The 9,796-nt window shown below is 59.2% G+C and overlaps 2 protein-coding genes across 15 annotated transcripts in view; one reads left to right on the plus strand and one right to left on the minus strand.

The window, feature by feature from the left end:
• Nucleotides 1–8,741, minus strand: part of HMCN2 (hemicentin 2) — a 32,269-nt gene extending 23,528 nt beyond the window's left edge. The window contains exons 1-20 of the mRNA XM_079324319.1: nt 8,411–8,741; nt 7,460–7,530; nt 6,433–6,591; nt 6,176–6,298; nt 5,914–6,085; nt 5,481–5,587; nt 5,172–5,292; nt 4,814–5,077; nt 4,568–4,712; nt 4,175–4,296; nt 3,813–4,085; nt 3,580–3,721; nt 2,922–3,049; nt 2,477–2,590; nt 2,258–2,407; nt 1,465–1,659; nt 1,179–1,274; nt 710–834; nt 305–449; nt 83–195 (exon numbers count right to left, since the gene is read on the minus strand). Of these exons, the coding sequence (XP_079180445.1) occupies nt 83–195; nt 305–449; nt 710–834; nt 1,179–1,274; nt 1,465–1,659; nt 2,258–2,407; nt 2,477–2,590; nt 2,922–3,049; nt 3,580–3,721; nt 3,813–4,085; nt 4,175–4,296; nt 4,568–4,712; nt 4,814–5,077; nt 5,172–5,292; nt 5,481–5,587; nt 5,914–6,085; nt 6,176–6,298; nt 6,433–6,591; nt 7,460–7,530; nt 8,411–8,639 (2,994 nt within the window). The 5' untranslated portion in view covers nt 8,640–8,741. The remainder of the gene's footprint in view (nt 1–82; nt 196–304; nt 450–709; nt 835–1,178; nt 1,275–1,464; nt 1,660–2,257; nt 2,408–2,476; nt 2,591–2,921; nt 3,050–3,579; nt 3,722–3,812; nt 4,086–4,174; nt 4,297–4,567; nt 4,713–4,813; nt 5,078–5,171; nt 5,293–5,480; nt 5,588–5,913; nt 6,086–6,175; nt 6,299–6,432; nt 6,592–7,459; nt 7,531–8,410) is intronic.
• FNBP1 (formin binding protein 1) overlaps nt 1–9,796 on the plus strand; it is a 385,839-nt gene that overhangs the window by 211,267 nt on the left and 164,776 nt on the right. The gene's annotated exons all lie outside the window — the stretch shown is intronic.

The raw sequence follows: 9,796 nt of genomic DNA on the forward strand, positions 1-9,796 counted from the left end.
GAGCCATACTCCCTTCAAACACTTGACCCTGAACCTGAGGGGGGCCCCAGCCTGGCAGGGGCACAGCAGCCCCTGTCCCTACCTTTGCCCAGGTGACAGCAGGGAGGGGCACGCCGGTGGCATTGCAGCGCAGGGTGACAGCCGCTCCCTCGGTGGCAGTGACCAGAACGGGGCCAGGCTCGATGCTGGGGGGAACTGGGGAGCAAGAGAAGCCCCTCATGCTGCATGGCCAGGCACGGGCAGAGCACAGACAGCACCTCCCGTGTCCCTGCAGGGCAGGGTCACCCAGCTCCCTGTCACTCACCGTGGATGACCAGGGACACGTCCTGCCTGTGCGAGCCCAGGGCATTGGTCACCTCACAGGTGAATGTCCCTGCATCCCCCTGTGATGCCTGGTCCATGTGCAGGCTCCCATCGGCCTGGATGGAATAGTGGTCACCTGGGACTACCTGGACCCGGGCAGAAAGCAGGACAGATGGCAGGGTCAAACACCAACAAGTCCCTGCAACTTCCAGAAATGAATCCTGGAGCAACATCCTGATGTGGAGATAAACCCACATAGCCTTCCCAACATGAATGCTCCATTGGATTCTTTCACCAGCAGCTTTCACCCCAAAGGTTGGGGCACCCATCTTGCAGGGAAGCCCCACCAGAGGGTAGGAGTCCATCCACCCACCCACCCACCATCCCAGCAGCATGGAAGTCTCACCATCTGCCCATCCTTCAGCCAGCGGCGTGCTGGGAACGGGCTCCCAGCCAGGATGACACAGGGCAGGGACACGGGCTGGCCTGGGAGCACACGGACCACGGGGGATGCAAGAGCTATTTCTGGGGCTGCTTGAAAGAGGGGACAGGCAACCAGTGTTGATCAGTGATAAACTGGCCAGGAACAGTCAGGAGAATGGATCTAGATCACCTTTCCTGCAGGGTCTGGACCCTGGCTCAGCATAAGCCAGCTCCGACTCCACTCCCCCAGGAATTTGAGGATATTTGCTGCAGTTAGGGTTCATGTCAGCATAGGAAGCCAAAGAGGGCTTGGAAGGGCATTGCCCAAATCCTGCCCTGGGGTTGCTGAGCACTCACAGTGGCCAGCTCAGGACCAGAGACTCTGCTCTGCCACTGACTCCCTGCCAGCAGAGCTGGGATCGATTCACCAACAAAAGCAGAGAAAAACAAACCCTGTCCAGTGACTGTGAGCTTGACCTCTGCCTGGATTTTCCCAAACTCATTCTGGGCTTCACAGATGTAGATGGCTTGGTCATCCAGTGAGGCACCTGGAGCAGAGTGGGGAGAAACCTCAGCCTGGTGGGGCTGGAGAGCCCTGGGCAAGCCACAGGGTGGGGATTACCCTCCCCTCACCACCATCTCCAGTGGGGACAGACCCCTCAGAGGTGGAAGCCTGCAGGCTGTTACTGCACTGCTAAGTTAAAAATACAAATAAAAGCGTGCACACTCAGCTCTTACTGTCAATGAGAAGCTGGGCAGCCTCCAGCTGGCTGGAAACACCCCGTGGTCCCTGCCAGCCCAGCACGGGCTTCCCGTCCTGCCGGGACCAGGTCACCTGTGGCAGGGGGGATCCCTCAACACGGCACAGCAGGCTCACACTGTCCCCAACCTTGACCTCCGCGTCATCCAGGGGCTCAGGAAAGTGAGGGGCAGCTGGAGGAGAAAGCAGCAGAGAAAGGGCTCAGGCAGGTCCAGTTTCCCACAGCTGAGCCTGGAGAAAGGGTGGGGCTGTAAAACCAATGAGCCAGGTGCCCTGATGAGCTACAAGACTGACTTAAAGCATTTGGTGATTTTCCAAAGCTGTCAGAGCTGCTGCAATTTCCATCTCTTCCAGTTACTCTCATCACTCCCAGGCTCAGCAAAATAACTTGCACTTTTCCATCTTTAACTGCTTTAGACCCTGCTCCCCTCAACACAGAGCCTTCCCTCCTCCTCATGCTCTTTCATCTCTTCTGCTTCCAGCAAAAGTTTTTCACCTGGATTTTCAGACACACAAAAGTCAGTTCCTACCTCTGCCTGATGCCCTTGAATGCACTTTGAATCCCCAGTTGCATCCCAAGCAACAACAACTGCCTTGTCTTTCCCCACTTGTTGAGCCTCCTGCACCTTCCCAAAGCTTGTAAATCCTGCCAGGCTTCCTCCTGTTTGTACCAAGCACCAACACCTCCCTGCCGGGAAGACTGGGAAAGCAGCAAAGGGGAGCTGAGCAGCAGAGGGTCAGGAAGGAGAGCAGTGGAACAGCAGCACTTACAGCCCACGTGCAGCACGGTGCTGTGGAAGGCAGTGCCAGCCTGGCCCAGGGCCTGGCAGCCGTAGAGCCCCGAGTCCTCGTCCTGTGCCGCCTGCAGCCGCAGCACCGCGCGCTGCGTGCCCGCCGGGAACCTGGCCACCGCCTGCTCCCCTGCACAGACCCCACGTCAGCACCCCACGGCCTCTGGGGGCCCCTGATGGTCCCACAGCCTGGTCTCACCTTTGTACCACACGATGTGGGGCGGGGGTGCCCCCGAAACCCAGCACTCCAGGGTCACATCCTCTCCCGCCAGCACCTTCAGGCTGGGCGTCACCGCCAGGATGGCAGGAGGTTCTGTGCCATGGGAGAGACACCTTTGGTCACTCTCTGCTGTGCTGGGTGTGCTGCCATCCAGCCTGAGAGGACCCAGAGCCCTGGGAGCAGTCCCCCAACCCTTTATCAAGGGGACCCAGAGCTCTGGGAGCTGTGCCCCAGCACTTTATCACACACAGCCCCATTCCCAGTGTGCTGACCCAGCACCCTCCATCACACACAGCCCCATTCCCAGTGTGCTACCCCAGCACCCTCCATCACACACAGCCCCATTCCCAGTGTGCTACCCCAGCACCCTCCATCACACACAGCCCCATTCCCAGTGTGCTGCCAGTGAGCACAGAGCAGGTACCAGTGAACTCCAAGGTGATCCCTTGCTCATCCCAACCCAGAGTGCTGCTGGCATAGCAGCTGTAATTCCCTGCATCCTCTGGGACAGCAGACCTGATGTGCAGGGTACCCTCAGCATCCCTGAAAACCCTGCAAATGGGAGAGAAAGGGAGAAATGAGCCTGCGCAAACAGGGATGATGGAAATGTTTGGATAACAATGAGGAGGTTTCAGGCCATGCTCGGCATGGGGTGGATGTGGGTCAGCACTTAGAGCCAGCTGCTGCAGGGAAGGACTTTACTTTGAACCAGGGAAAAGCAGTGAGAATTGGGCTTTTTCATCTCAAAAGTCAAAAAACATTCCCCAAAGTCAACTCTGGCACTCACAGCCTGACACAGGAAGGAGTTGAAAAGCAAAAAGCAGAAGAAATTAAGGGGAAGTACAAGGAGTATTTTGAGACTTGAGCTCACACCAGGTGTGCAAAGTGGGGATGGTGACCTGGATAAGGTAGGACAGCTTAAAAATAAATATAGGAAATTAAGGCCAGCAGCATGACAAGCACATCAGGAGCATGGGCTGGGATACTGCAATGCTTCCCTCCCTCAACTGGCACATCCCTGCAAGGGGAGCACCATCCCTGTGGGACAGGCAGGATGGAGCTCTGGGGTGCCCAGGGGTTACCTCTCATCCTGCTGCAGTGCCCATCCCCAGCGCCTCCAGGTGCTGTGGGGCTGGGGGTGGCCCCCAGCCGTGCAGTTCAGCATCAGCTCCTGGCCCCTGCTGAAACGCTGGGGACTGGGGTCCACCTTCACCCAGGGCGCCTCTGCACGGGGTTAGAACAGAGCTCAGCCCTTGGGTGCCATTCACCAGGCCAGCAAAACATCCCCCAGGGTCCCACACAGGGCAAAGCCTACCCTGGATGAAGAGCCAGAGGGAGGCAGTGGCAGTGCCGTGGGCGCTCTGTGCCGTGCACTGGTACAGCCCCCCGTCCCCTGGCTGCACGGGGCTGATCTCCAGAGAGTGGTTCTGCAGCAGCCGGGTCCGGCCATCCCCTGGCTGTGCTGCCTTCCCATCCCAGCTCCAGGTCAGGTTGTAGGGCTCATCCCCCAGAACCACGCAGGACATGACCACGTCCTGGCCTGGTGAAGCTGTGATGTTGCCCGGGGCGATGAGACGAGGTGGGGGCTCTACAAACACGGGATGCCAGGGTGAAAGGAGCCCGTGCCCAGCCACAGACATGGAAAGGGCTCTCAGGCTTGGCACGAGCAGCCCCCACCTGAGACAGAGACGTAGGCACGAGCCCGGCTCACTCCGACTTTGCTCGTGGCCGTGCACTCGTAAAACCCTTCGTCACTCTTGGACACTGCAGGGATCAACCAGCTGACATTCCCTGAAATCCTGCAAAAAGGGAGGGATGAAAATATGGATCATTCCCGCCTGGGTCTGCCATGCCACCATTCTAGTCCCATTCCCTGGGATTTTTTTTTTTGTCTGAGTCAGGCAAAGAGGTGCATTCTCAGTTACTGCAGACCTGTCTCTTGGAATTTTCCTCTCGGGATGCTCAGAACCTGAAGGCACCCACCCAGCACACAGCATTCCCTCAGCTGGCACAGCTCAGGGACCCACACAGGTCCCTCCTGGGGCTCACTGAGCCATACCAGAGGCTCACCTGAAGAGCTGCCCTTCCCTGAGCTTCACCCTGCCACGGCTGAGCTGCAGGTGGAAGGGGATCTCACTCCATGCAGAGCAGGAGATGAGCTGTGGCTCACGGTTGTAAGCCTGGATATTGCTGGAGATGTTCACTTTAGGTAGACCTAGAAGGGGTTGGGGACATGCAGGATGACCAAGGAGAAACCAAAGCAGAGGCACTGCTGGAACCTCTGGTTCCTGCTCAGCACCTGCAGGTTGCACTCACCGGGGACCACGCTGGTGTAGGTGACCCCAGAGAGGCGGTGCAGGGAATGGCCCTGGGCATCTTCACCCTTCACCTTCAGCAGAAAGTCACCTGGGGGGACCCAGAGTGGTGAAGCCACCCAGAGCTGAGCAGTGGAGCCGGAGGAGGAGTTGAAGAGGGGCAGTGAGAGGAGGACGTGGCCCGAGGTGTTGAAGAGCTCAATCTCCTGCAGGCGCCCAGGTGGCCTCAGACCAGAGCAGTTCACCAGCACAGAGATGGGCAGACCTGGAAAGCAGAGAGGGAAAAAACCCGCCAACCACTCTCCCAGGTGCAAAACACCCAGATAGAGCATCCAGCCCCTGGGCAGCACCACCCTCACCCTGCAGTGGCCGCTCTCCAGGCTGGCTGGTGTCAAACTCGGGCTGGCTGGAGAAACTGGCTTGGAAATTCACATTGCTGATGCCCGTGATCCTCAGAGAGTGGCGGCCACTGCTGCGGGTCTGGAAGCAGATTGAGAGCCCAGAGCTGAGGGCAGGGGAAGGCAAAGGAGATGGGAAGAGAGAGGTTGCAGCCAGCCCCTTTCAGCCTGCTCAGAGAGGGATAGACAAAATCCACCCCTGGAAAAGCCTGGCAAGCTAAATATCCATGAGGAAAAGGCAGATGATGTGCAGCTCTGCCAGCAGCCTACCGTGACCAGCCATGTCCCTGGCTCATGGGGCTCCAGGGCCACCACCATGGCTGAGTTGGGGATGCTGAGCAGTTCCTTCAGACCTCGGCCTTTCTCCAGGACCTTCCCTGTAACAGTAAGTGAATGTCTCAGATGGGCAGCTCAGGTCTATCCCCTAGCTCCTGCAGCAGCAAGGGGTCATTCCCTCAGGGCAGTGCAGAGCCCATCACAGCTCAGGGCAGGAGGGAAAACCCTCAAAGCCAGAGGTAAAACCAACCTGGGAGGGAAGCAAGGAGATGTGCTGGTGTTTACTGAGGGCTCTGTAGCTCATCACCTTTTTATTCAAGTTTCAGGGCAGGGTTTGGTGAACCCCTTCCTGCTTGTCCTCACCTGAGGTCTTTTTGGGGGGCAAAGTATCACCCTCCCTTATTGTCCCTGTCCCCTGGGGTCCTACCTGCTGGATCCTGGACCTTTATCCCTGGGGCAGGGCCACTCAGGGAGATGGTGACCTCCTTCAGGCTGGGGTCAAAGGGGATCTGCCATGTGTTCTCCCCACCCTCCTCGTGGTCCGTGGACAGCAGGTGGACCTTGGAAGCCTGGATGGCCTCTTCCACCCACTTCAGCACCTGGAGGCAGGCAGGGGAGGATCAAAGGAATCAACCTGGATCTCCCCTCACTGGGGGGCACTGCACAAGGGGCCAGGTGTCCCCACTCACCTCTGTCACCTGCTGCTTGTCCAGGTGGAAGATCTGCCCCGAGCTGGTGGCAGCGATGCGCTCGTACACGCGGTACCCGGGGTGGCTCCTGTCCCCGCAGTCCCCCGTCAGCACAAACACCACCTGCCACAGCACAGAACCCGTGACACCCCACCCAGCCACGGGAGGGGGGAGAACTGCCACCCACCAGCACCCCAGCATATCGAAAAATGTGCGAGAATCCCCCCAGCCCCGGGGTTTTCTCGGGCGCCGCTCACCTGGCTCTGCTTGCGCTGCAGCAGCCGCAGCAGCTCCTCCTGCTGCTCGTAGTCCTTGGCCCGAGCATCCGAGAAGACGTAAATGAAGGAGCCGGGGTTGGAGATCTCCACGGCCGCCCTGATGGCTCCCACGCTCATCTCCGGGCAGTCCCCCCCGCCCTGGGGACACGGCCGGGGAGGTGACACAGGCACCGAGCCGCCCAGGGCAGGATGCCACCCTGGGGATGCTCACGGTGCCTGTTTTTCTGGAGTCAGCGGGATGGAACTGTAGGGACACTCGGGATAGCACAGACCCAGCCCTGTCTCATTAATGATGATAATTAAAGCACCCATTTGGGGATCCATGCTCACAGAAGCCACTGATTTCCCACAGATACATTAGTGGGCAAATCTGTGCCCGCCCCTGTGGCATCCACCCCAGGGAAACCTCCTGGCACAGACAGGACCAGCTCCCACTTTCCCAGGGCTTGGCGCCCCAAAGGGCTGGGAAACCATTTGCATCCTCAGCGTTACACCTCCTGCCAAAACAGCTGCATCCAAAGGGAAACCCCACAGGGATTTAGTAATTCACGGGAGGCAGGGCGAGAGTGGGGATGGATAAAGCAGGATTAAGCTCCCAGGGAACATTTCAGCTGGCAGAGAACAGACAAAATAATTAAAAAAAAAAAAAAAAAAAAAAAAAAAAAGCCAGAAATTAAAAATTTAATTATCAAGCAGTGGTTCTAGAAGAGGAGATTTTTGGTTACATGGAGAGTCTGTGCAAACTCTCCTGGGCATCTCCATTAGGGTCAAGAGCTGTGGACTGGGAATTCTCTGCCCTGATGCAGGATTCTGGGGCACAGCACGAGCATTACCCATCCTCTGCACTCCCACCCCTGTGTGCAGCCCCCAGCCAGTCTGGCTCAGCCTGAGCCCCCATCACACTTGTGGGGAGACAGGGATTGCTCCCAGAACCCACCTCCCTGCAGTGCCAGGGGCCAGGCACCAAGGCAGGCCTGGCAGAGCAGCCTGGGCTGGGGATCCCTACCTGGACATGGAGCTCCCGCAGGCGCTGCTGGAAGAGCTGGGGGTCCGTGGTGAGGGTGACAGGTCCCACCTCTGCAAGCACAGGGACACCACCACCACCTCAGTCCCCTGACCCCAGCACCAGCTCTTTCCAACACCACCCACTCTGTCAGTGCTCCTGACACCTGCCCTGGCTCAAACACCTGTGGCACTCAGGGCTCAGCATCTACCCTGGCTTGGCACCAGGAGAAAAGTGGGTTTGGGCAGAGCAGCCCCTGTGCCCATACTGTGACCACTTCAGCAAACTATTCCCATGCCCAGGAATTTCTCCCAACACGCTGGGTGGTCCCAGCCAGGCTGAGCTGCAAACCCAGTGCCCTTTTCTACTGGGGGAGGCTCCTAGCAAAGCAATGCAGGAATCAATTCACTGCCCCTGCTTCCTTCCCTGTCTGGCTCCAATGGTTTTCACACAACTCAGTGTTTCTGCTGAAAATAAAGCTTGGGTCTCACTCTCCTTGTAGGAGGCCAGGGCTCTTTTGGGGAACAGCTGTTCTTTTATGGGTGTGCACAGAAAGAATACAAAGGGCAGAGATAAGTTATTCTGGTATCACAGCAAGTTACCAAAGCCTCAAAGCAAGTGTTTTTATTGAGGTGCCCTGGAAGCATGTTGCAGACTTGGAGATAAATACCCACCATGATTAGTCTGGGGAGTTTAGAGCAGGATGGATTTAGAGCCACCTATAACAAGTGTCAGCACCCCTGGGATTAACACGGTGGAAACAGCCCACACTGTGCCCCCAGGGTGGCTTGGGGACAGGAGCCCCAGCCCAACTCCCAGCTGTTGAGATGCCATCCCCACCAGGGCATTAAAACCAGGGAGAAGGGACAGTGAAGTGCCAGCTTCAGACCCAGACCCAGGCTCCCCACAGGCGCATCCCCGGCAGGACACACCCTCACCCTGTCCCTGCCATACCTGGGTCATGGAAGGGCACCAGGGCGTAGTTGCTGATGGGCTTGGTGCTCCTGCTGAGCGTCCGCTGCAGGATGCGCGAGGCGCCGTCCATCACCTGCACCAGGTCGTCGTACATGGAGCCGGTGACATCGAAGACAAAGGCAAGAGTGGCCCACCCCGGGGGGCTCTCGGCCAGGCTGAGGGCCAGCAGCATCCAGAGACCCACAAACACCCCTCCGTGGGGTGGCATGGCCGGGGAGACGCTCAGGTGTCAGCAGCACCCCTCGTGTCCTTGTGCTGGTCCCCAGCCGGGAGGGACGCGCTGTGCGAGGGGCCACACGCGGCGGGGACAGGGAAGGGACCCCGGGCGGGGAACGCCCAGCGCTCCGCAGCTGAGGACCTGCTCCTCCAGCGATCAACTTCTGGGAGGGAGGAGGCAGGGCGGGAGGAAAAAGCGGACTTTTGGAGCCAGCGACGCGGCGGGGAGGTGGGTGGGAGCTGGAGGAAATCGGGATGGAGATACTGGGATTGGGAAGCAGATCCTGCAGCCCACGGGATTGTCAGAAACGCTGCCCAGGCCCCCTCGCCAGCCCCGACCCCCTGGCTCGGAGAGACCCTGCTCTGCTGGGGGGAGTGGGGGTTAGGGGAGGACATGGGGGTCACAGCTGAGCACCTGTGAGGAAACCCTGCCAAACCCCAGCGGGGACAGACACAGCTGCGGGAGGAGTCCCAAGGAAGCAAACTCCCCCTCTGCTGGGCAAAGGGGCCTGGAATGGGGGTCTGCAATGGGGCTTGGAGCCCAGGGGGTCGGTGGGCTCAGAGCAGGGGCAAACAGGCGGCAGAGCACAGGCAAAGCCGGGGCCGGACACTGGCGGGGAGCGGCAGCGCTTGGCCGGGACAGGCAGCCCTTGGCCGGCAGCGCTGGCTGCGGCTGCGGAGGTTTCCTGGCTGCCCTCGGAGCCGAGTGCTGAGCTCATGGCTGCTCCACAGGGATGCTCTGCTCTTGCTCAACTCCCCCGCAGTGGGATCCAGGGCAGCGGCGGCCAAAAGCCGGGTCCAGGTGAAGCTGTGCACCTCCTGCACCCCCAGCAGCAGCCCTGCTCCTCCCAGACACAGGAGCTGGGGGCCCTTGGACATCACCCATCTCATGATCCATGCACAGGACAGTGGGACCATCCTGTACATTCCTTTATCCCTGCAAGGGTGGGCTCAGCCTAGCCCAGCCTCAGAGCAGGCAAGGACATCCCCCTGCAGCAGGGCAATGACACTTCTGCCCCTGGGGTTGTGCCAGTGGCCTGTCCCACAACCCACTCCTCCAGGCTTTGCACTCCCAGCCCCAGAGATTTGAGGGGAGTCCCCCACCCCACAGTGCCACAAAACCTACCTTAGAGCATCCCCAGCCACCAA

This window comes from Erithacus rubecula (genome assembly GCF_903797595.1).
Source record: "Erithacus rubecula genome assembly, chromosome: 21".
Taxonomy (NCBI): domain Eukaryota; kingdom Metazoa; phylum Chordata; class Aves; order Passeriformes; family Muscicapidae; genus Erithacus; species Erithacus rubecula.